Here is a 25,557-nt window from a genome sequence, read left to right as displayed (position 1 = left end):
TGGGGCTTTTGGGACGTGACAGAGCCCTCATGAATGGGTTTAGTGCCTTTATAAAGGAGACCTCAGAAAGCTTGACTCCCCCTCTGCCATGTGAGGATACAATGAAAAGATGGCTGTCTATGAACTAGGAATCAGGTCTTCACCAGACACTGAATGTGTAGGTGCCTTGATCTTGGACTTCCCAGCCTCCAGAACTGTGAGAAATACATTTATGCTGTGAATAAGCTGCCCAGTCTATGCTAATTTGTTATAGCAGGGAACTAGGACAGTATATAGTGAAAAGTAAGTTCCCCTCCCACTTTTGACCTTCAGCTACCTCGTCCTCTCCCTACAGGCAACCACTGTAAAGTAGGATTTGGGGTATCCTTCAATAATTAAAACAAAAAACTAGAAATTAGCCAAAAGCAAAAAATATAAATGAACTTAGGTCAAAGTTTGCCTATTCTTATCACTGTCAGATGGATATATATACAGAGGGTGCCAAAAACAACATATACATATTTTAAGGAAAAAACTATTAAAATTGTAATATTCAATATATATACCAATAACAAAAGATGAATACAAGTCACGTTTCACTTCTGCAATTACAAGAGGTGCTCAAAGTGGTTTCCATCAGCGTCCAGACACTTCTGATTATGGCGAACTACTGCTTGAGCCACGTTGACCGAAGTGTCCACTTGTATACATTTTTATGGCACCTCCGGTATATATCCAACTAGGCTATATTTCAAATGTGTAAGCATTTTCTCTCGCCATCTCTACTTTTGTTCATCAAGCCAACATTTGATAGGCACTTTATTCTTATTAAGAGAGTTCAACACTATACTGGCCCAGTGGGTGATAAAGAAAAACGTGATCCTTGCTCTCCAGAAGCTTACAGTTTTGCTGAGAAGACAAAGTAGAAAAAAAAAGTATTTTCCCAGGATAATCCATTCTCTAATGTCTTCCCTGATCTCCTGAACTGTCTAAAACTGAGCTCTGTGGCACATTTCCCTCCACTATCACGACCCCATCAAACCTGTTCCTTTCCTGAATTCTCTGAATTTATTTCATGGTGCCTACATCAGGGGAATGGTAGTTTTTAATTGGGGGTGAGGTTAAACAGAAACCTAATAATCACCTCTGCATTCTCACCCAACAGACGAGCAAATTCTGACTATATATCCTAAATATTTCTAAAACTTATACTCATCCGCTCTATCCCCATTTCTACTCTCAGTTATAGATCCGTATTATCTCTCACCTGGGTCACTGATGCCCATACCTACGTAAGTCTCTTCCCTCCAATTCTTGCTCCAAACCAGTATTCTGAATGCTCCCCATCCTTAGTAGGGATGACACACAGGCCTTGGCTAATCTGCCCTCTACCTACCTCTCCAATTTTACGTCTTACTACTGCCATGACTCCTTCTGCATCCCACTCAGATATAACAGTATTTCTTCTTCCAACCACTCTGAACTTTTCTCTGGTTCCTCCAACCTATGTTGTACACTTCCACACCTCAAACATTCAGTTTACTATGCTTGGAATGCCCACCCTTTCTTAATCCTATACCAACCCATCCACCTGGCTAATGCCTCTTGTGACAAGACCCAGACACCCTCCCTGACCAGGTCCCCCTCCCCACTGTGAACAGTTAATCACTCCCTCCACTGTGACATCACAGATTGTACATACTTACATCATTGCTGTTATTTACCCTACAATATAAGTATTTGTTCACATCAGTGTCCCCCAGTAAACATATTCTACAAAGTTGTCATCCAGTGCCTTATTTTTGTAAACCTGGTGTCCAACCCAATGCACACCAAAATATCTCAATAAATGTTTGTTGTTATGAATATTCCTTCTCATTTTATTCCCTTTTCTGATAGCACCCCACAACCATGAGTCATGACCCAGTCTAAGTTATAAGTTAATCATATGATTTCAGAATTCTGATGCCATGGAAAGTGACTACTCAAGGGCTAAATCAGGGAAGTCCCTATGTGAGACTAGCACAACTTTCCAACATAACCTCAAGTCCAAGAGAAGAATCTGTCTCTAGTAGAATCTCCTTGTTTCTAAATGGATTACAAGGCTCTCATCCTCATCTTCAGTAGGCCCAATCTAGTCTTGACTTGGACACTTTAAGACAGAACAAGTTACATCACTAAGGTATCTTCATCAAAGTGTATGAGATGCCTGGGAGCAAAGACTTTAGTCTGTAAGGCTTCTTACGTAGTTAATGTTTCCCTGGAGTATCCCTTGAAACACTGCTCATTTTAGGACTGTTTGTCTTTAAGCCTTACTTAATCTTATTGATACTCATTCACCACTCATTATTTATTTTGCACCTACTCTGTGCTGCATAATATACCGGAGTTCTGGGAACACCACCCAGAAAACATCTTACTTGCCTGACCTCACTTGTTACCTGACTTATGGCCTAAATGACAATCACTTTGCTGTGGCATGGCTGTACCTGGCCCCTGCTTATCCTGTGCTGGGACCAAGACCCACATGCTTTCATCTTCCAGCCCCCTGCGGAAAGCATAATATAGATTTACCCTAACTCAGACTATAGCATTTAGTCAATTTTCTCCTTCTTTCTCTAATTTTTCTTCTCTTTCTGCTAACATCAGCTCATTTTGTTTTAATTTCCTTTTACTTTGCTGCTTTTACAAAATTGGACATTAAAATTTTCTCTTTCTCACTCTTAAAAAAAAAAAGCTAACTAAAACTAAAATGCCTGACATTACTTGTCTTATTCATATATGGCTCCCAAAACAACAATACAGAGTAAAAAGTATTTCTCATTCCTGCTTTACTGGCACTTTCTGGAATTACAAACTCAATGCTAAATAATTGCGGCAAATGACAAAATACTTTCCTTGGTCATAAATCACAAGGTATAAAGAGAGCTGGGTAGAAGCTGAACCTAAAGCAAGCACAGACACTCTTCTGACAAATATGAACCGGACTCAATGGGAAGCTTGTCGTACTGTGGGCTAACACAGTAGTGTGAAGGGGAACTTGAAAGTTTTGGGCGGGGTGTCTCTAGTACCAGTTGAAGTAAATAATCTAATATTTACTAAAAATCCTACTAAATAGTCAAGAACCAATTCACAGACAAGAGGTGTATGGAAAACATGATAGTGGAGGGTTAAATAATTTCTGATTACCCAGTGTGGGGGTGACCACTCCAACCTCTGAATTCCTACAAGTAGATATGTAGTACCCAATCCAGACTTGTTCTTGAAATGCTTATCTTACTTGCCAGGTGATAAGTTCCCTGGCTGTCTATTTCATCTTTATAATATCCCTCTGGCAGGCGTGTTTTAAAAAACAATCTCATGCAACCACCTTGCGATTTTCTGGTGTTAATTTACTTTCCCAGGGAGGTTTCCTCATCATGTTCTTCGCAATTATATATACCATTTAAAAATACTCTAAGTGTTATACAAGTAATACATATAGCACAGTTTAAATAGTAATGAGACTATTTTTCCCAGAATCTTATCTGACTTTATGAATGGCAAAGCTTAAGACAGACACTGAAGGTCCTAATCATTCCCTAACATCAAAAACACACTTCTACGATAACAAGCATCTTAGAATACACACAGGCCACAAAACATGCACTTATATTATGCTCTACATTTGCCAAGTAATGTCACACACTCTTACCTCATTTAAGCTCCACAATTTTACCAGGGAGCAAAACCGTAAGTTGCCCGAGGGAACTAATATTTATTACCTACTGTTCTACAACCTCTGATTAGCAAATATAATCAAAATTAACACACATTATAGGCCAGCCACTTCGTGATGCATGCCATTAATTTTAAAAATATGCCTGCCAGAGTTGAATAGATGAGATTACTTATCCAATAAAGGACTTCAGGAGTCCTGTCAGAATTCAAATTATGACTCATCAGGTCTTGGGTAAGGCCTGAGTTTTCCAACAAGCTCCCAGGTGACGCTGATGCTGTTGGTCTGCACTTGGATAGCAAAGACGTAAGGTTCATCAAGAATTAACCGTAACTAGCACTGCCAAGTAGACCTTGACATCCTCCCGTCTCAGTGACTCTGAAGTGATGCTGTTATCATTCCTACTTGACAGACTGGGGCACGGAGCAATGAACTTTCCCTAGATCACAAGGCTGACAGGTGGAAAACCAGGATTCAAACTCAGCAGACTGAGTGTGCAGGGCACTCTTAACCCCTACGTATGATCTCAGTCACCAGGCAGATCAGAATTCCAAGCTAGGTTATGTCCGGTACCATCCTGCCGAGTCGGGTCCTGCTATAATTAATGTATCTGGGGTCCACACAACGCCGTAGGGCAGGGGAAAGATGAAACAGGGCCTCCCTCTCAATACAGCGGGATGGGTGGGGAAGGGGCGGCCGGAGCCGGGGTGTCCCGCCTCGGAGACGGGGACAAACGTCCCGGGCAGGGGGCAAGCGCGCCGGCAGTCCGCAGGCGGGCGTCAGGGGGCGGGTCCTGCGCCGGGAAGGGTTCCGGGCGGGACGTACCAACGCGCGGAGGGGTTTCCAGGGGCCGGGACCACGTTGCTGCTTCCGCACCTTGGGCCGAGGCCGAGGAACTCTTACTCCAGCCCGCGGCTCCCTGACGGAGTGCTGAGGTACCAGGGCTCTCTTTCGCCATAGCTGTCTCCTTAGAGACTCTTCCTCCGGCCCCTCGGTCGAGTGGGAGGCCCCGGAAATGGGGGCCCGCGGTACCTGGCCAGCTGGGGAGGCGGGGTGGGAGGGGAAGTGTCCAGGCGCTTTACCAACTCCACTACGCCCCACGCAAATCCACCGTTTGCCGCCGCCGTGGCTCTTACCATCTCTTTGGGCGGCTTCTCCTGGGTTTTCCCAAACAGCCCCATGGCTACTGAACTCGTCTGGCCCCTTCCGGCTTTCCGTTCCCTGCGCCCAGGCAGGTCACGGGCCGCCGCCTGGGCGGGGCCGCTGGAAGCAAACGAGTACAGACGACCTGAGTAGGGAGCGGCCGCAGTTAGCTGCTACGCATGCGCAGGGCTGGGGCGGGCGGAGTTTTGTCAGAGATGACGCAATTGCGCCACTTGTGGGAGGGGCGTTGTAGAGGGAGGCGGCGAATTAGCTGTGTTTGCGTGAGGCGCACTAGTGGTTCATCTGGAAGGCAGACATGTATTGACCGCACCTGGTGATTACTGCCGCGCCTGGTAGTTCACCTACACCTACATGTTGTTGCGCCGGAAGCCTGTATCTCCACCCAGAAAAGGTACATTGACAACCACTTTTAGAACAGCTTCACCCTGCGTCCGGTAGGTACCTCACAGGCAGCAACCACCAGATTTACTCCTCTGCTCTGTTGTCAGCACCATTACCTCGTCAGTCAAACCTGGGCATCATCATCTGTCTCCCTCTTACCAGGACCCAACAATTATAACTTTTCAATATGTGCAGACTCCAGTCCTCCTCTTTCCATCCTAAGTGTCGCAGCTTTTATTGGGACCACTGCCGTTTCCAATGTGGATGATTCCTACCTGGCCTGTGTGTGTGTGTGTGTGTTCGTGTTCCTACACTCCACGTGGACCGTGACCTCAGACAGATTCTCAGAAGAATCTGTGTCCAAAAAGGACTATCCCTGCTGGCATGACTTCACCTCATGATGGCGAAGAGCCCACGCATGAAGTGCCGCAGTCTCATACTCCCATCTCTGGTGGAAATGTAAAATGGTACAACCACTTGGAAAACATTTTGGCAATTTCTTAAAATGCTAAATATACACCTATCTCATGCCATTACAATGCTAGCTATTTACCCAAGAGGAGAAAAAGCATATGTCCTTATGAAGACTTGGGCACGAATGTTCACAGCATCTTCATTTGTAATAACCAAGAACTGGAAACCCAAATGTCCATCAACAGGTGAAAGGATAAACCAACTGTGATAGAACCGTACTATGGAGTACTACACAGCAATTGAAAAGGCCACGCTATTGATACATGCAACAACATGGACGAATCTCAAAATAATGCTGAGTGAAAGAAGCCAGAAAAAAAGTACACACTGTATGATTTCAATTATACAGTATTCTATAAAATGCAAATTAATCTATAGTGACAGAAAGTAGATAAATGTTTGCTAGGGGACGGGGGGGATTGCAAAGAGACAAAAGGGAACTTTGGGGGGTGATGGAAATTGATTGTGGTGATGGTGTCACAGATGTATACAATGTCAAAACAAATGACAAATATGTGAAGTTTATGTCAATCATACTTCAATAAAGTTCTTTTAAAAATAGCGGTATATGGTCATTGTAAAAAGTAAACCCCCCATTCTCACTTCCTCAGGAGTAAAGGCCTCAAAGGATTTTCATCAGCTAGTTGGTGTCAATATTATAATTATAAATAGTTGGTGTGACTCATTGGAGACATTTGTCTTTGGAGAATATACTTTTATATACTTTTACTTAATTGGGATCAGATTATACATATTGTTTTGCAATCCCCTTTTAAAAATTTTTTACATATATTTTCATTGATGTTAATATCTATGGGTAAGGGACTCCATAGCAAGAATGTACTAAAATTTAACAATTTCCCTATTGGATGACATTAGCAGTTTCTAATTTTTCCCTATTAAATAATAAATATAAACACAGTTTAATTTCGGAAGTACTACCAATGCTCTCCATACAGGTTGCACAGTTTTGACGCCAATAGTGTATGAGAGCACCCTATGTCCTACGTCCTTACTAACAATGAACATTATCTTCTACATTTTTGTATCTCTGACAGTATAAAATACTGTTTTTAATTTTCACTTTATGATTTACTAATCTAAATGAGCATCTTTTGTATATTTATTGGCTAATTGAATTTCTTTTGTGAATTGTCTCTTTGTATCCTTGTTCATTTTCCAGGGAATTGTTTCCCTGCCTCTCTTCCTCTCTCCTTCCCTCCTTCTCTCTCATTTTTTAATGGGAAGGAGCTCTTTGAAAATGAGAGATCTGTGGAAAACTTTTAAGGACTTCTTCACCATATCCCTCTTTTTTTTTTTTTTTGAGAATGAACTATAAGGCACAGCAATTTTTCAGGTAGGAGGACACTGGACTTCCAATTAGTCAGTAACATTTATCAAATGTCTACTCTGTGTCAGGCATTCTACAGGCTCCAGGAAAACTAAGAACAAAAAAGAAGCTCATATGATCTGGTGAGAAGGACATTGATGATAAATAAAAACAATGGTGATAAACAAAATTGAGTAGATTACTATAAATGTACAAAACTGTAAGAACATGGTGATCAGTGAATCTTTTCAGAGCAGGTGATCTATAAACTGGGACTTGATGGATGAAGTAGCAGTGAGATGAAGAGTATCCAGTGCAAAAGAAACAGCATGTGCCTAAGAGCCTTCCCAGTTTCTGGGTGGGGGTTTTGGGCCACAGGCATTTCAGGTCCTAAAGCTGCACTTGTTCTAAAGCTGGTCATCAAGGGCAGAGGCCAGTGTGGAGGGAGGATTGGTTTGGCATGTGGTGTCTTACTGAAATACAGAGACCATAGCTCCTGACAGAGCCGTATAAAGACATCAGTGTAATTGGTCCTGAGAGACTACAAGGGCACTGTACATCTTCCATACATTTTCCAGGCTACACCCTCAGAGCCACATATACTTTCTACTCATGTCTTGATATTGTCTTTGTATTTGACAAAGCTGCAGCTGTAAATGTAGTATTTCCTTCCTACATGGCTTCGCAAAGCATGCACCAGATCCTCCCACCTGCTAAGACTCAACGCCTGAGGAGGTGGGAAGAACTAAGTGAGCAGGCATTCTGGCTCTTTGCTCCTGCCAAGCACAGCAAATGTTTAACAGGATCACACTCCCCTGCCGTATGTTCACATAGGTGTTCACACACACATTTTCAAAGGCTTTATGTGCATTCTCCTCCTAATCCCTGAAAAATATTATAAGTACGTGAATATCCATGAGAGGTACTGCAATGCCTGATGCTTTAAATCCTTCCCTGATTTTAAAATGAAAAATAGAAAGGACTGTTTTTTCCTCCACTCTAGTTTGTCTTGATCATTTCAGTAAGATTTCTAATCTTTGAACTTCCTGGCTCACAACTATTCCCCATTCACTACATAGATTGTTAAATGAAATACTTTGGGTAAGAAAATCACAACCCAATTTTTGTCAGGAATTTTGGAATAATAAGACCAAGATACACTTTGTTTTATACAACAGATAGATTCTTTAAATGTTCGATATAAAGTGACCTTTGGAAAATTGAATTCCCGCCCATGGCTTATATAATAATTTTGGAGTGGATATGTCTTCATTTCTGACTAACCTTCAGGTTCCATGGGTTCCTAACCACAGTTTCTGATTTGAGATAAGGCAAAGAAAGACCTTGAATCATCTGCCCATTCCCAACCTTCCTCCACCAACCTTACAATGACCCTCGTATCAGTTTCCTATGCTGCTGACAAAGAATGACAAACAGATGGTCTAAAACAACAAATTTATTCTCATAGTCCTGGAAGCTTTAAATCCAAACTAAGGTGTCAGCAGTGCCATGCTCCCCCTGAGACTCTGTGTAGAATCCTTCCCTACCTTTTCCTAGCTTCTGGTGGCCATCAATCATTGGCATTCCTTGGCTTGCAGCTGCGTCTCTCCATTCTCTGTCTGTCATTACATGGTGTTGTATTAGTGAGCTTGGGCTGCCGTAACAAAATACAGTAGACTGGGTGGCTTAAAGAACAGAAATGTAATTTCTCATAATTCTGGAGGCTAGAAGTCTGAGATCAGTGCCTGCATGGTCAGGTGGTGGTGAGAGTTCCTGGCTTAGCCATCTCACTGTGTCCTCACATGGTGGAGAGTGCTCGGTGTCTCTTCCCCCTATAAGGGCACTAATCCCATGACAGCCCCACCCTCATGACCTCATCTAAACCTAATTAGCTCCCAAAGGCACTATCTCCAAATATTAATACCATCACATTGGGGTTAGGGCTTCAACACATGGGTTGTGGGAGGACACTACTCAGCTGACAGCAATGTTCTCTCTTCTGTCTCTTCTTCTAAGCACACCAGTCATAGGAAAGACCCACCTTAAATCCAGTATGACCTTAACTTCACTGATTACATCTGGGAAATCACAGTGATCACTGCCCTTTAGTGGGGAATTCACACACTTTACCTTATTTCTCCACAGCACAGTAGAGACAAAACCTGAACTTAAAAAAAGTCCAACTGGACTATTTAAGCAATACATCAGTACTTCACTAAAGTCTCCAAAATCAGCATCAGAATTAGAAGAGTCGCATGCGACTTAGGCATTAAACGTTATGGTAAACTGGATAATCTGAAAAAACCTACTGCAAAAACAGAGAGTCTTGATAAAATACAATCAGAACTATTTTATGTGCATGGCTGATCTCTCAAAAAATAAGATAAATCAGTAATATCTTCCAATAATGGAAATCTTGATTGTGTGCCTTAAAAAATATGTTACTTATAGACAGTAAAGTGCACAAATTTTAAGTGTAAAATCTGATATATTTTTGTGTATATACCTGTAAAAAAGACTATGTAGGTCAATATTTAAAACATTTCCAACATCTTAGAAGGCTCCATCTTGCCTATTTCCAGTCGGTGTTGCCAAAAGATAATCATTATTCTGATTTCTATATCCACAGATTAGTTTTGCCTGTTCTTGAACTTCATATAAATGGAATAAAATAGTATATTTGGTTTTCATTGTTAGGCAGAGGAACAGGGGGCAAAAATTTTGTCTAGGCAAAATGGTGGAGCAAAATAGACACCCCTGGAAGCTGGGAGACTTGAAACCCTCACCCTTAGTGAAAGGACAGGCTAAGAAAGATATCTATATGCTGGCAAAAGGGGCCAAGAAGAAAATGTTTGTCTCAGGCTGCAGCTCTTGTGAAAAAATAAAAGTAGAAGGCTTCCTTAAGAAACCATAATTATAAGGCTGTCCTCATGGGGGTCTAAGTTTCTTCTTATAAGAAGAAACTTATGTTTCTTCTTTCATAGTTTGGAACCCCAAGCCTAGATACTAATTTAAAATGTTCCTAGAAGGATAATGTAAGGGAGGGGGGGTACCTGACAAAGTAATGTAAGCTCTTTTGAAAGGAACATACCCCAAGTCCAGGCACTGTAGTATTCCTACAGAGCAAGATAAACAAAACTACCAAATACACAAAGAAACAAATATTTGTGGCCAAGAGTAAATTTTGAAAGAATCGTAATTATACTCTAATGTACCTCAGATATTAGAATTCTCAAATGCAGAAAAAAAGTTATGCTTAAAATGTTCACAGAAATAAAGGAGGGACTTGAAAGGAACAAGAGACCATTAAAAATGTCGAGGTAAATTTAAAAAAGAATTAAAGAATTGATCCTGTTTAACCTCATTTACAATCCTCCTGCCCCTTTATCCTCTGGTAACCACTAAACTATTGGTGAACACACAGTGTGATATAGATGATGTCGGACAATTAAGTTTGCGAACTTGTTGCAACAATGTTGCTAAACGTTTTTGGTATCAGAGGGATTATTCATTATGAATTTGTACCAACTGGACAAACAGTTAACCACGTTTACTATTTGGAAATGCTGAAAAGGCTGAGTGAAAAAGTTAGACAACTGAACTTTTTGCCAACAATTCATGGCTCTTGCATCACGACAATGCACCAGCTCACATACCACTGTCAGTGAGGGAGTTTTTAGCCAGTACACAAGTAACTATATAGGAACACCCTCCCTACTCACCTGATCTGGTCCCCAGTGACTTCTTTCTTTACCCAAACATAAAGGATATATTGAAAAGAAGACATTTTGATGACATTCAGGACATCCAGAATAATACAATGACAGCTCTGGTGGCCATTCCAGCAAAAGAGTTCCAAAATTGCTTTGAAGGGTGGACTAGGCTCTGGCATCAATGCATAGCTTCCCAAGGGGAGTACTTTGAAGATGACTGTAGTGATATTCAGCAATGAGGTATGTAGCACTTTTTCTAGGGTGTTTGCAAACTTAATTGTCTGACTCTGTATATTAAAAAGATTATACCCCAAGGTAAAGTGGGATTTACTCCTGAGATGCAAGGTTGGTCCAATAACCACAAATCAAATAATGTGATACACTACATAAACTAAATGAAAGATAAAAATCACATGATCATATCAATAAACAGAAAAAATATTTGACAAAATCCAGCATCCATTTATGATAAAAACTTAAAGCAAAGTGGGAATAGAGGAAACATACCTCAATATAATAAAGGCCATGTATGACAAACCTACAGCTAATATCCTACTCAGTGGGGAAAAACTAAAATCTAAAAGACAGGAATGCCTACTTTCACCATTTTTATTCAATATAGTATTAAGTCCTAGCCACAGCAAGCAGAAAAGAAAAAGAAATAAAAGGCATCCAAATTGGAAACAAAGAAGTTAAACTATCATTATTTGCAGATGACACAATCCTATATATATAGAACCCTAAACAGTCCACCAAAAAAACTATTAGAACTGAAATCAATTCTGTAAAGTAGCAGGGTACAAAATTAATATTCAGAAATCAGTTGCATTTTCATACACCAATAATGAACTATCAGAAAGAAAAATTAAGAAAACAATCCCATTTAAAATTGCATCAAAAAATACCTAGGAATAAATTTAAAATACCAAGGAAGTAAAAGACCTGTACTCGGAAAATTGTAATACATTGAAGAAGGAAATTGAAGAAGATACAAGTAAATGGAAGCATATATTGTGCTCCTGGATAGGAAGAATTAGCATCGTTAAAATACTACCCAAAGCAATCTATAGATTCAATGCAACCTCTATCAAAATACCAATGGCATTTTCACAGAAAGAGAACAAATACTCCTAAAATTTATACGGAACCATAAAAGACCCTGAATATCCAAAACAATCTTCATAAAGAACAAAGTTGGAGATATTACGCTACCTGATATCAATGTATCATTATTCATAAAAGAGACAAAAATTAAAACCATAATGAAATACCACTACATTCCACAAAATGGTTAATATTAAAAGCACCGACAATATCGAGGCTTGGATCGTGACACAGAGCAATGCGGATGGGGACTCATCCACTGCTGGTTAGAGTGTATATTGGTACTACTAGTTTGGAAAAGACTTTAGCAGTCTCTACTAAAGGTAAATATATAGAGACTTTATGATACAGCAGTTCTATCCCTTGTTATATACTCAACATAAAGAAGTATTTATGTCCACTGAAACACATGTGCAATGATACCCAAAGCAGCTTTATTCATAATAGCAAAAACTGGAGACAAATGTCTTTCAGCAACCAAATGAATACATAAATATTCATACAATGATATACTACACAGCAATACAAAAATGAACGATAGATAAATGCATCATCATGCCTGAATCTCAGTGGGACCACTGTGCTTTGCTTGGACTTGAGTTTTCTGCACCACAATCATGAATGAAATTGCCCTACAAGTATGCCCCATGAGTAATCATTGGGCGTTACCCTGCTAATTTCCCTTTTTTCAAGGACCAGTCTTAGACTACCTGTTGTCCACTGCCTGAAAACAATTTCCTTATGCATTTTTGTTTAGTTTTACGGTTATTTTTGACAAGAGAATTGATCTTGTACCAGTTATGTCATCACGGTCAGAAGTAGAAATCCTGAGTCATTTTTAAGAAGTCATATGACCTGCACTTAGGAAAGCTGAATGTAGGGGTCGAGAGAGTAAAGATGACTGGGTGATTGCAGGAGCCTTTACTCATACTGGAACTATAGACGCAGGATATTTAGGTGGATGGATAATTAGTAAACTTTGGATATAATACAACTGAGATGCTGTAATAGTTAAGGGATAATTTGCTATGACAGAGAGATCCAAAAATGCAATGGCTTAAATAGAACTTTATTTCTGTTTTTTTGGAATAGTCTAGTGATCTCCATATTTGAGTAGTTCTCCTCTGCGAGGTCATGCAGGGACCCAAGCTGGTAAGGCAGCTCTGTGTACTGGTCACACCTAACTTTCAAGTTTGCATCAATTACCACCATATCTAGCAGGTTGAAAGTAGAGGTGATAATATGCATACCCAATGTTTTAAGTCAAGACCTGGAAGTGGCATCACTTGCTTACATTACATTGTAGTCACATCTAACTACAACACACGTGATAGCTGGGTATTTGTAGATAAATTCTATTATTAATGGAAGAATAGGAGAATAGATTGGTGGTAGGGTTTGTGGGGGGGATGACAATAAACGAATCTTCCATGGGTGTTTGTAGGTCATCCAAATGAAATGCAGCAGATAGCTTTATATAGGGATCTGGTATTGAGATCTGGTATTGAACAATAACTCTGAAGAAACAAGGTAGGAAAGGAAATTATGAAGGATCAGAGAAGTAGAGGGGAAACCAAGTAAAAGAGTACCAGAGAGGCCTAAAGGAAAGGGATTTCAAGAAAGAGTAAGTGGTCAACAAAATTGCCATATGCAGAGATCTCAGGTAATATAAGTATAAAAATGCATTCACTGTATTTAATTATTAATTCAATTGAATTTACCCAATCAATACATGGAAAAAAACAACAACAAATAAATGTTGAATGAGGTAATACTTAAAGGATTAAAAACGGAAATAAAAGGACAGATTAGTGTGATGAAAGAAGGTGATTTTTAGTGGGGCTATAGCTGAAACATGATTGGCCATGAGTTGATAATTACTATAATTGGGTACATCAAGATTCATTATACAGAGGATGCTAAAAAAAGTGTATACGCATTTTCAGAAAGGAAAAAACTGTTTTAAAATTGTAATAATATATAACGATAACAAAAAACGAATACAAGTCATGTATACATTTTTTTGGCACCTCTGGTATTAATCTCTACTTTCGTAAATGATTGAAATTTTCTAGGGAAAATTTATTTTTAAAAAATCTCTTCTTCCATCCAAAAAGAAAGCCACAGACTGGGAGAAAATATTTGTAATACATATTTTGGACAAAGGATTTACATCTACAATACATAAAGAACTATACTTTGACAAGAAAAAGACACACAGCAAATTAATAGAAAAATGGGCAAAAGATTTGAACAAGGAAAGAGGTAGTGATTCAAGTGGCCGATAAACATATGATAAGGTTCTCAGCCTCATTAGTCATTGGAGAAATGCAAATCAAAATCACAGAGATATCTATACACCCACCAGAATTGCTAAAATTAAAAAAAAATTGTAACATCAATCTTAGTAAGAATTTGGAAGAACAATGACTCTCATACATATATTGCTGAAGAGGGTATAAATTGGTACAACCACTTTAGAAAACTGTCAGCACCTACCGAAACTGAATTTACACATACTCAATAATCCAGAAATTCTACCATTAACAGAAAAGTGAACGTATGTAGACAAAAGTCATATACAAGAATATTCATAGCATTACTGTTTGTAATTGCTGAAAACTGGAAAATCATGGCATGTTCATACAATCTAACACTGCACAGTAATGAAAATGAACAAACTACTGCTACAGATAAGAGATGAACCTCACAAACATTATTTTAAATGAAACTATATACAAAATACTACATGCTATATGATTCTATTTGAATAACATTCAAAAAGGCAAAATTAATCTATGATTTTAGAAGTTGCCATAGAGATTACATTTGGGGAGGATGGTGGAAGTAGTGACTACCATGCTTCCCCGAAAATAAGACCTAGCAGGACCATCAGCTCTAAAGTGTCTTTTGGAGCAAAAATTAATATATTAAAAAAAGACTGGGTCTTCAATATGATATGATATAATATAATGTAATAGAATACCAGGTCTTAATATTAATTTTTGCTCCAAAAGACATTAGAGCTGCTCCATCAGCATTAGAGCTGATGATCTGGCTAGGTCTTATTTTTGGGGAAACACGATAAAAAGGAAACAGGGCAGGTTTCTGGGATGTGGCAATTCTGTTTCTTGATGTGGGTGATGTGTTGACTTTGTGATAAATTAAAATAAGCATATTTAAGATTTATATACAATTATGGGTATATATTGCCCTTCAGTAAAAACTTTGGAGAAAAAAGAGTGTATTTTCCCTGGATGGCTAAAAGTTAAAGAAGGATCAGATAGTGAAGGTACTGTCCATTTGTTCCATCATTTCCTTGTTCCATTCCTTTCCTTCTTAACTGATTAGTACATGTTATGAGGGATCAAAAGCCTTTTTCCGCTTCCCACTTATGGTTCCCACCTATAGGAATGTTATTTCAGAAAACACTAGTACTGCATTCAGACTATGGAATAATTCTCAGGTAAACAAGCAACATGGTTAACACCACATTATCTTTGACTAAAAACTCAAAGCTGTTTGAACAAATTCTAGGTCTCTGATTTCCAGATTCTAAAATATATACCGGGGGTGCCAAAAAAATGTACACATTTTAAGAGATGTTGTCTATGTATTACTTTTTGAAATTGAATTACGGTAGCAATGTGTAGTATAACGTTCACTCAAAAGATAGCATTAATCAAATGAACCCTAGCACCATTGTATTAGGTTGGTGCAAAAGTAATTGCAGTTTTTAACCTTTCAAACCGCAATTACTTCTGCACTGACTTAATATTACACTTTAGTTTCTTTTTCCTTTCTTAAAATGTGTATACATTTTTTGGCACCCTCTCTCTATATATTTCCCCAAAATGGATCAATTAGATACATTTCTTCTTAAAGGAATGTAAGTGAATAAATTCTTGCAATCTTTTATAGCCCTTAGAAAACTTGGAAAGTGTAAAGGATGCTTTCTCCAATTTCTGTTATCCCAGTCTGGTGCATATTATGCATAAACTGTCTTTTGCTTTGGTCATATAACCTCTCATCCTTTCCACAGCCATGAAAATACAGCAAGCAATCTGTGTAAATCTGCCCTCATTCAGTAACAACAGACAATATGCTTGGCTGCAGCAGAGAAAGCTGCTCTCATATCTTTGTTCCCTACTTTCTGGAGCTATTCAGGGTAATTGAGTTTGGAGCTGAACTCATGAGGATGGCCTTTAAAACCTTACGGTTCACAGGTTTCTCTCTAAATTAAAATCCTGGTGAAATGTGCCAGTTTGATGAATAAATGTAAATATCATATTCCAAAGCAAGTAGGTTATATTAGGACTAGCTTTTTCAACAGATGAACTGATTCATTCTCTTTCCCAAAGGTGGTGACATGTGTTCCACTAAGTGTCCAAATCTGGGCTTTCAGCACCTGCTGTTGTTACATTGTTAGTTAACTGCATGCTTTTCTATGGATCCGGGCAGGTTTTTGGCAAATGTAGCATGCTTTTAGTTAGATGGTGAATGTGCAAATTTAGTCATAACAGGGACATCAACAATCTAAATTAATTCAGAAGATTGGACAAAACGGCTTCCATATTTGCTTCTGACATTCAGATTCTATTATTTTAAACAGAAAAACTGTAAGAACGACCTTTATTTTTCTCATCAAACAAAATGAGATGTTTTAAAGCAAAGCAGTATACATCACCATGTTCAATACTAACAAACAATTTGAACAATACTATTTTAAAGGCCCCAAATATTGCTGTGTTTGGCATTTTAAGAGGTGTCTCCTATCCAAGCCTCTGGCAACAAAGCCAGTAGTCAGTTTGAGGTATTTTGTTCCAAAATGAGGTGTTTTATTCATTCAGCTTTAGCTTCTTGGCTCAGGAATTAGGTAAAGCTGAATGGAGAGCATTTAAAAAATAAAAACAGAAGCAGCCCAGAAAAGATCAGAGTTCTAACTTCCCTTTTATGTGTCTGAAACCCTACTTTGTGAAGGGACCTCACAAAACTCCAAATAAGTTACCCATGTGGAAACATCACCAGACTCTGCTTTATCACCAAATAGACAATTCTCCAAATACGTTACCAAATGAAAAGAGCTCACAGAATTGTACTAACAGTAGTGACACTGACTAGATATATACTATAGGTGAAAGTCATTTGTCTATTATACAACTGATGGCATGGCTCATGGAAAAAACAGTAAGATTGTTAGGCATTAACCTTTTATAAGGGAGACAAGGAACAAGATTTCTGTCTTTCCTACCCCATCCTCCTAAATGAGTTTTCCAGGAAACAGCATCTTTTCACTTTGTTGAAGCGTTTTAAAGTTGACTACTTTGAATATCCTAATGAATTTTCCCCACTTTTTGTGCAAGTAATAGTAAATTGTTTTTCATGATGACAGAGTCATTGTTGGCAAGATAGTTACATCCTCTCAGGAAATTATATGCCACTGCACTACCTGGCCACAAACTACAGTTTTTTGTTTTGGTATTTCTTTTTCCTCCTTAATACCTTTTACCTTTTACTATCAAACTATTGTATAGATAACTTCTTTGCCTGGCCTGCCTCTAGCAGGCTTCACCCCTACTCCACAATCTCTATACATGTAGCTTCTATTCTATAGACTAGGAAGCTAGATCACCAAGTTCATTCACATTCTATGTAAAGTAAAAATAAATGTTCTCTGAGTCAGTATCTGCATGGCTCTTCATTCATTCAGTAGATGCTTATAAGAAAATACTAAGTGTCCATCAACTGATGAATAGATAAAGAAGGTATGGTATATGTATGCAATGGAATATTACTCAACCTTGAGAAAGGAAATCTTGCCATTTGTGACAACATACATGGACTTTGAGGGCATTATGCTAAGTAAAATAAGTCAGAGAAAGACAAAACTGTATGTATATCACTTACATGTGGAATCCAAAAAAGCCAAACTCACAGAAACAAAGAGTAGAATGGTGGTTACCAGGGGCTGGGGGTGGGGAAATGGGGAAATGTTGGTCAAAGAGTATAAACTTCCACCTAGAAGATAAGTAAGTTTTGGGAATCTAATGCACAGCATTGTGATTATAATTAACAATATTGTATTATGTGCTTGAAAGTTGCTAAGAGAGTTGATCTCAAATATTCTTCATCACAAAAAAGAAATGGTAATTATGTGATGTAATGGAAGTGTTAGCTAATTATACAGTGATAATCATATTGCAATGTATAATGTATCTAATACATTGTATACTTTCAACTTGTACAACGTTACATTTCAATTATATCTCAGTAAATCTCGAAAAATAAAATAAACAAAAGAAAACACTAGTGCCTGAACTTTGACATCTCTTTGGGTATATTTCTATTTTTAGGCTTACTTTTGTTCTTCACTATTAAATATGCTGTAAACTCACATATCCTCTATGTCAATACTAAGAGTATATAATGTGTGATCAAAAAATACAGTGAATGTTTCCACTTTTAAAAATTATTACAGTAAAGGACACATTGCCATTAATCCCCCTCAAACTACTCTCACTTTGAACATACTTAGCCCATCATTCTTGCCACTTTCTGAAGACGTTCTGGAAGTCCTCTTTCGGGAGTGTCTTTAGTTGCGCTGTCGTGGCTGCCTTGATGTCCTGAATCGATTCAAAACGTTTACCTTTCATGGTTATTTTGACTTTGGGGAAGAGCCAAAAGTTGCACGGTACCAGATCTAGTGAATAAGGTGGATGAGGACACACTGTAATGTTTTTGACAGAAATTGCCATACCAGAAGCGATGTGACACAGAACCTATCTGTTGTGATCACAAAATATGGTGAATGCTCTTCACCATGGGAAGTGGAGCACCATACCTTAGTAACAGTGTGTGGCAAGTTTCAATTTATTCAGAGAAGTCAGTCATGTGTGAACTATGGTTGAGAGAAGATGTGCTTCAAAGAGGAGGATGCCATAAAATCATCCTCCATTATGACAACACTCCGTGTAACACATCGCTTCTGGTACAGCAATTTCTGTCAAACAAAAACATACGGTGTATCCTCATACACCTTATTCACTGGATCTAGCACCGTGCAACTTCTGGCTCTTCCCCCAAATCAAAATGATTCAGGACGTCAAGACAGGCACAATAGAGCAACTAAAGAACTCACGAAAGAGGACTTCCAGAACTGCTTCAGAAAGTGGCAAGAATGATGGTATGTGTTTAGAACTAGGAAGAGTAGTTTGAGGGAGATTAATGGCAATGTGTCTTTTACTGTAAAAAATTTTTTTATTTAAACATTCACTGTATTATCTGATCACACCTTGTATTTTAAAACAAACTGTAAGTAAAAATACTCAAGCACCAGTTGTTTAATATATAATGTAAAGTGCCTATTCTCCCATCATACACATAAACTAAGAGAATTTGACAATAACAAGTATGTTATTTAGCACCAGCATAAAGGATAATATACCTTTGACAAGACGCAGTTTCCTATAGTTGTCTTTTCCACAAACATACTTACTTCTAAGTGAAAATATGGTAGAAAGAGCCCTGAGCAAGATACAGTTTTATCCAGAGATTAGAAATAAGCCACCACCAGTCTTGATCTGTTGACACAATCTTTTAAAAAAGGATTTGTAGGTGGAACACACACACTGCTCCCCCCACCATGCGTTACTCAAACTCTTGTTTCCCTGGGCCCTGATGACATTCAAATTTGAAAGCTGTGTCCTAGTTACATCTTAAGTGGGAATTCCTTCTGTCCTACTGGTTGCACAGGGATATTAGGAAGTAAAATGATATACTACGTATGAAATAATAACATTTTTTTGGTGACAATATAAAAACTTAAGCAAAGAAATTCCTAAACAGGTTATAAATCAGTACATTTTAACAATTAAATTTTCATTTTTTCTCTCTAAATTTTTAGTCAGATCCATTAGCAATAGCAAAAAAGACCCTTACACTTTACCTCTCTACTGTTTGTCTCTTTGGTAGAATTTTAAGGAATAATAAAATGACCAAGGGGAAAATTGTGGTAGGAGAAAGATTACACGAATAATCTTCCAGGCTCCCAAATAATCTGAATAAATCATGAAAAAAAGTATGTGACTGCAGGAAAAATTAAAATTTTTGTTTTGGAGCAAGCCAAAAATATCTTCTACAGATGGATACTAAAAATATAATCTTGTTTTGTTTTTTTCTACCTACATTAGATGGGTGGTAAAAAGTTTGGTAAAGGGCAAAATTACAATAGATTTTAAAAATTCAAGCCACTAACTACTTATTGAATATCTACTCTGGGTCTAATTATGTTAAGGATATAACAGTAGATTATAGCATTACTCTTGCCTTCAGGGAGCTTATCCTTAAGGAAAGAAAAGACTTACACAAGAAATAACTCGACAGTCGAAAAACTCTTGAGAACAATCATGTGTCCTACTATTATAGTGAACCAGAGTTCAGTAACAACAAAGCCCACATACTTGGAATTGTAGTTCATTAACTTTCTTTTTAAACACAGTTAAAGTTTAGAGTCTGTCAACCCTGATTATTTCCTTCATTTCTCCACCTCCAGGAAAATCTGATAAAAGAATTATTTGCTATGCTTAGCAATTAAGGGATGTGTCAAGCAACATAATTTTTGTCTCCTCCCCCTGCCCCCCCATGTAAAGAATCATGTTTGACTTTTCTGTGAAACTAAGAAACCAACAAAATGCCTATAGAATTCAGACACCTTATCAAAAACAATTTAACATTGGAAAAGCTGTAATCTTTTGGTTTTAAAATAATTTATTTCATAGGTCTGTTTTAATTTCATGTCTCAGAGCATACATTACTTAACCAAGAGATGCTGGGCAGCGATTGTAAAAAGGGAGGAAACATTTAGGATAAGAAACTGCCTCAATTCCCTTTGAATTGCATCCTACTTTGTAAAGTCTTGCTAGGATAAATCTCTATCATACTTCTTTTGTGCTTACAAAAAACATTAACTTCTCAATTGCCAATGTTGTAAAGAAAAATTTTTATAATTAAGTATGCATTCAACTGACATACAAGCAACCAAGTAATTGTCATCAACATTAGCATAATGTGTATTTCCTGTCACTGCACTAACATTAAACTAAACTTCAAACCACAAAAACATTGTGACTAACATTAAAAAGGCAAGCTGTAGGATACTCAAAGCTTATAAATGACAAATTGCACATGGTTAAGATGGGACATCGTTTGACAAGGGCTGATGTTGTGCATATGGCTGCTTTTTTTTATAAGAAGGCCACCGACAAACAGGGCAACAGTGTCGGCCCCCAGCCAACCACATTGCAATGCAATTCTGATGGAACACATGACCACAAGGCAACCCCATTAGCAAACATCCATTTTCAAAATTCTCTAGACAAACAACACATTCAGTACACTGCAGCATATCAGCAGGCCAAGTTAACCAATCAGGTTCCATATCTTCATTAGTGTTATATGATCCATATGACCTCCCCTTCCTTTCATACAGGCTGCTCCGACAATATTTATTGGCACATGAACAAGCCTCAGGGCCACAGTGACTTGCTCTTCCTGGAGAACTGTGAACTACACTTTGATTATCTTCAAATACTTCTTTCTCACTGCTAAAAGTGTCTGTGCTCTCGATGTCTGAGTCATTTTCAATATCGTGAGAGCCCTCCGACATTTCCTCTTCAGATTCGACTCCAACACACTTAAATTGCCACATTGGCAAGTTTTTTATATAATCAGTTGGTATCAAAGGATGAAGCCAAAGGTCGGGGAAAGCTAACCTCTCCAAAAATAAGTCAGGGTCCTCATCCCAATCAGATTCCACAGGGAAGTTCTGAGAAGAAGCAATCGGGTGGAAGAGGTAGCTGGTGTACCAGTCCCACAGACTTGATAACCACTCTAAGTTATTGGCGTTGACTTCAGCGTTGTTGTTGCGCCGTCTCTTTTTCTCAAAGTAATCGATTAGTAAACCATGTCCAAGGTATGTACTGAGAAACAGGGCCGGGTGTGAAGAATAAAACATCCAGTCTGCTCTTACCCATGAAGCCAGGGTGGTCGTATTGGAATATCTCAACAATTTTAAGCTATATTCATAAAAGCTATCTAAGTAAGGGAGCTGTAAAAAGCCCAACACCGGCAGCCAGGATATAATTAATAGAGAATTATATGTCCCTAAAGTGCTTATGAGAACCACAAATCGCTTGATCGTAGCTCCCTGTGTAATAAATAAGTCCATCCAAGCCATAAGATTAACTAGAACCAAGCTCAAAACAAACAAATCATTTACTTCAGGTTGTAATGAGCGCAAAAATGAATCCATGGCCTGAAGGGATATAAATTCACCTGTGTGATTTCCATATCTGTAAATTCCTTCAGGAGTTCTAAGTATGTATGATGGCATGTTACACACACCAATATCTGTCATATAACTCTTATTGTCCCAATTTTCCACATTAACAAAAATAAACTCAACTCTTCCAGTAAATTTTATACTTAGTGCAGAGAAGAAAGCTGGGGGTTGGTCAAGTTTTGCAAATAGGTATATTTTCACCCAATATTGATCACTTTTATTCCATTCTTCTTTTAAGTGTTCAGCGTTATAAATGGTTTTGATCCGAGAAGCTGCATGAGCAGTTATCCACTTAAAAATGTGCTCTACTTCAATCTTGCGTCCACTGTATTCTTTAAGCATAACTTTGCCTTTAGAAGTACTTGTTTGTGGAACAGACATAATGAGTGTGGATCGCACCCAGCCTCTTCTCTTGCAGTATCTATAAGAGAGGAAACTGTAAGTAAACAACTAAACTGGCCAGATGAGCTAATTTGCTCATCCTCACTGTTATGCAAACAGTCTGTCTTCCACTGCTACATTTATCACTTGAAAGGTACCCTCTCCCAGAAACCAAATAACCTCTAAAAAATCAAAACTAGTACTAGTATCTGGCAGTTGTAAAAGAGGAAAAGCAAGCTCTTGTTTTGTAGTTTCTTTGTTTTGTATCTCTGCTTCTTTTTTTTTTTTAAAGAAAAGTGTAGATTGAAAAGTCAAGGGAATCAGCAAGTACTTCAGCATCTATTATGAACTTACTGCTCCGTTAGTGTTGATACGATTCAAAAGATAATAGGAAAATAATTCCTGCTCACAAGGAATTTAAAATCCTATTAAGGAAACAAAACAAGTATAAAACCGTATATATTCTATTAGTAAATGTTAAAGAAAAGTTCAAACAAGGGAATATCATTGGAAGTTTGAACTGATGAAGATTTCATGAAAGGTTTGGAAACTAAACTAGGTCCTTGAAGGACGGTTAGGTTCAGATGAGCAAAGAAGAGAGCAGTAAACAGATTATCCCACATGCCGAGTCCCGGCCTTGAACGCAAGCTCTCTGACCACAGGAGCCACGCTATACCCATTTACTAACCCAAACACCCACCACAATGCCTGATGCACACGGACACTGTTACAAAGAAATGTGCACAAAATCTCGCCTTAAAAAGAGCAAGTCCCATGTTGTTTTGTATTCTCTCATCTCTTTAACGAAGACCAGGAAGAAGAGTGTTTAACACAGAGGAAACAAAGGTAGTAACTTTTCAGATTAAGAAGAGATTCAGTCCAAGCATGACCCTATTTTACAAAAGAGCAAGTACAGAAGAATTTATCTAAAATCAAATCATTTGCTCAGATTTATCCACTAGGGTCATGACTCCAAATCATCTATCTTCTATCCTAATGTATTTGTCTAATGCAAAATAATAATTTATCAACATGAATTCTATTTTTAACCACCGCCCAAAAGCAACAAGTTAAATATAGATAATTGCCTTATTGACATCTTAAATATCTTTAAGTAGCTTTAATTTTTTAATTGCATTTGATACTTATGATGACACATTTCTACTCTTGGTCATTCTTTTTATCTTTGTAACCACTTCAGAGAGTATTTGGCTTCTGGTTTGTGTTATAAATTCAATGACAGTCTTTCTGGTAGAAAACCTTACTCTAAAACAGGCAGTCTTAGTGCTTATATTCATGTAAGAAAACAAATGTACTATGTGCTTTCTTTTCAGTTCAGAGCTAAGTGATAGCTTTAAGGTTTATCATTCCAGATAGAATTTCAGAGTCCCCAAGAAAAAATAATTCTGTACGTTATTATATATCTTTCAAATTAAATCTTATTTTCCAGACTTGAAAAAAACCTCTAATACTTACAAAACACCAGGCTAATGTATATTTGTCTAAACACTGCTCTAAAGAAATCCAATATACAAATAAAGTATATCATATTAATTTAAAAACCTAGAAATAAAGACTAATGTACATATTATTTTTAAGAATGTTATATCATCTTATATCTATATACAAACTTTTACTGTGAATTGAAAAGAAAAACTTTTTAAATGTCTGAATACATTCAGTAACAGTGCCAGGAAGACATCCTCTACTCTTTCAAGTCAGATGAGGTCACTGGCCTCCCTGGCCTTCCGGGCCTGTTCTCCTTCCTTTCCCGCCCCTGCCTATTGCATGGGCCCCCATCCCTGATGCTATCACCAGAAGCTCTCCTGACCTGTTTCCCACTTAGCTCCTGCAACTCCACTGTCCTCCATCTGCTCTTTACTACCCCCAGTCTCTCCAAGTCCCTACAATACACACCCACTTCACTTTCTACTTTCTCCAAAAAAGAGAGCAGAGAATAGACCTGAAAGGTACAGCCCCTCTGAGACAGATCGCTTGCTTGGGGAATGAGAGGGGTTATGGTCAAGCAAGCTGGATAAGCAGGAAAAGAAATAAAAACTGCTGCCATGGACAGTCTGACACTGCCCAGAACTGGTGGTCCTGAATGTTCTTATGGAGGTGAAACAAGCCAGGGCAGTGTTGCTGTACAATGGGCCTGGCCCACTGGAGGAGGCCATCGTGGAGGCCACCGAGAGAAGGAACTACAGTAAAGAAAGCAGCACACAGTGGAGTAGAGAATTTTGGTGTCTTAAAAACTCCAAGGTCGAAATGATGACTCAATTATTCAACATATGATTTATTTAAACACTTGCTGAATAACACTATTCCCTGGCCAGTTACATCCTGCAGTGACCTTCTGAACATGCTTTTCTATATTTCTCTATTTTGTTCTTCTATATCTCCATAATCCTCGAAAGAAAAAAGTGACCCTGACTTAGCACAGCTTCTATGGCAAGAATAGTTCTTACTCTAATTGGAAGACTTTCCAAATAAAAAGGGAACACGAACATGACAATATTGAAACCGGTGGGGGAAGGGAGATGAGGATAAGGGGGATCAAATATATGGTGATGGAAGGAGAACTGACTCTGGGTGGTGAACACACAATGGGATTTATAGATGATGTAATACAGAATTATACACCTGAAATCTATGTAATTGCACTAACAATTGTCACCCCAATAAATTAAAGAAAAAAGAAACCGACACAAGTAACTGTATCAAAATCTTCATCTCTGTGATGAAAACTAAAGAAGGTAAAGTAACAGTGCTTTTTTAATAACTAAAAATTATAGTTGAATCAACAAAAACGCAAAAGTTGCTCAAAAAATATCTCTTCCATCATAAATAGGAGGTGGTATTATTTGAAGATGAAGGATTTAGATGAAAATATATGGAGGTAGCTTATATGTATCTTCACCATTCTTAGTAAAGAATAAAAAAGAGCTTTTCGTAAAGCTAGAAAAAGTTGCGC

At 38.1% G+C, this 25,557-nt stretch overlaps 2 protein-coding genes across 6 annotated transcripts in view; both read right to left on the bottom strand.

Annotated features, from left to right (window-relative positions):
• Positions 1–25,557, bottom strand: part of LOC308506077 (charged multivesicular body protein 3) — a 71,245-nt gene that overhangs the window by 35,448 nt on the left and 10,240 nt on the right. Inside the window, exon 1 of one of the 5 annotated variants that reach the window (XM_081068968.1) lies at positions 4,834–5,030. The exons of 1 other annotated variant lie outside the window; for it this stretch is intronic. In XM_081068968.1, the coding sequence (XP_080925094.1) occupies positions 4,834–4,878 (45 nt within the window). In that variant the 5' untranslated portion in view covers positions 4,879–5,030. Of the gene's footprint in view, positions 1–3,673; positions 4,476–4,522; positions 5,031–25,557 lie in introns of those variants that run through there. 3 more of the 5 variants (XM_081068970.1, XM_081068971.1, XM_081068969.1) reach the window with 3 other exon arrangements.
• LOC308506076 (E3 ubiquitin-protein ligase RNF103) overlaps positions 19,450–25,557 on the bottom strand; it is a 13,702-nt gene continuing 7,594 nt past the window's right edge. Inside the window, exon 2 of the mRNA XM_081068967.1 lies at positions 19,450–22,717. Within this exon, the coding sequence (XP_080925093.1) occupies positions 21,051–22,583 (1,533 nt within the window). The 5' untranslated portion in view covers positions 22,584–22,717 and the 3' untranslated portion in view covers positions 19,450–21,050. The remainder of the gene's footprint in view (positions 22,718–25,557) is intronic.

This window comes from Rhinolophus hipposideros, assembly GCF_964194185.1.
Source record: "Rhinolophus hipposideros genome assembly, chromosome: 12".
In the NCBI taxonomy this organism is placed as follows: Eukaryota; Metazoa; Chordata; class Mammalia; order Chiroptera; family Rhinolophidae; genus Rhinolophus; species Rhinolophus hipposideros.
The sequence above is the reverse complement of the archived record's forward strand: the minus strand, read 5'-3'. Positions and strand labels throughout refer to the sequence as shown.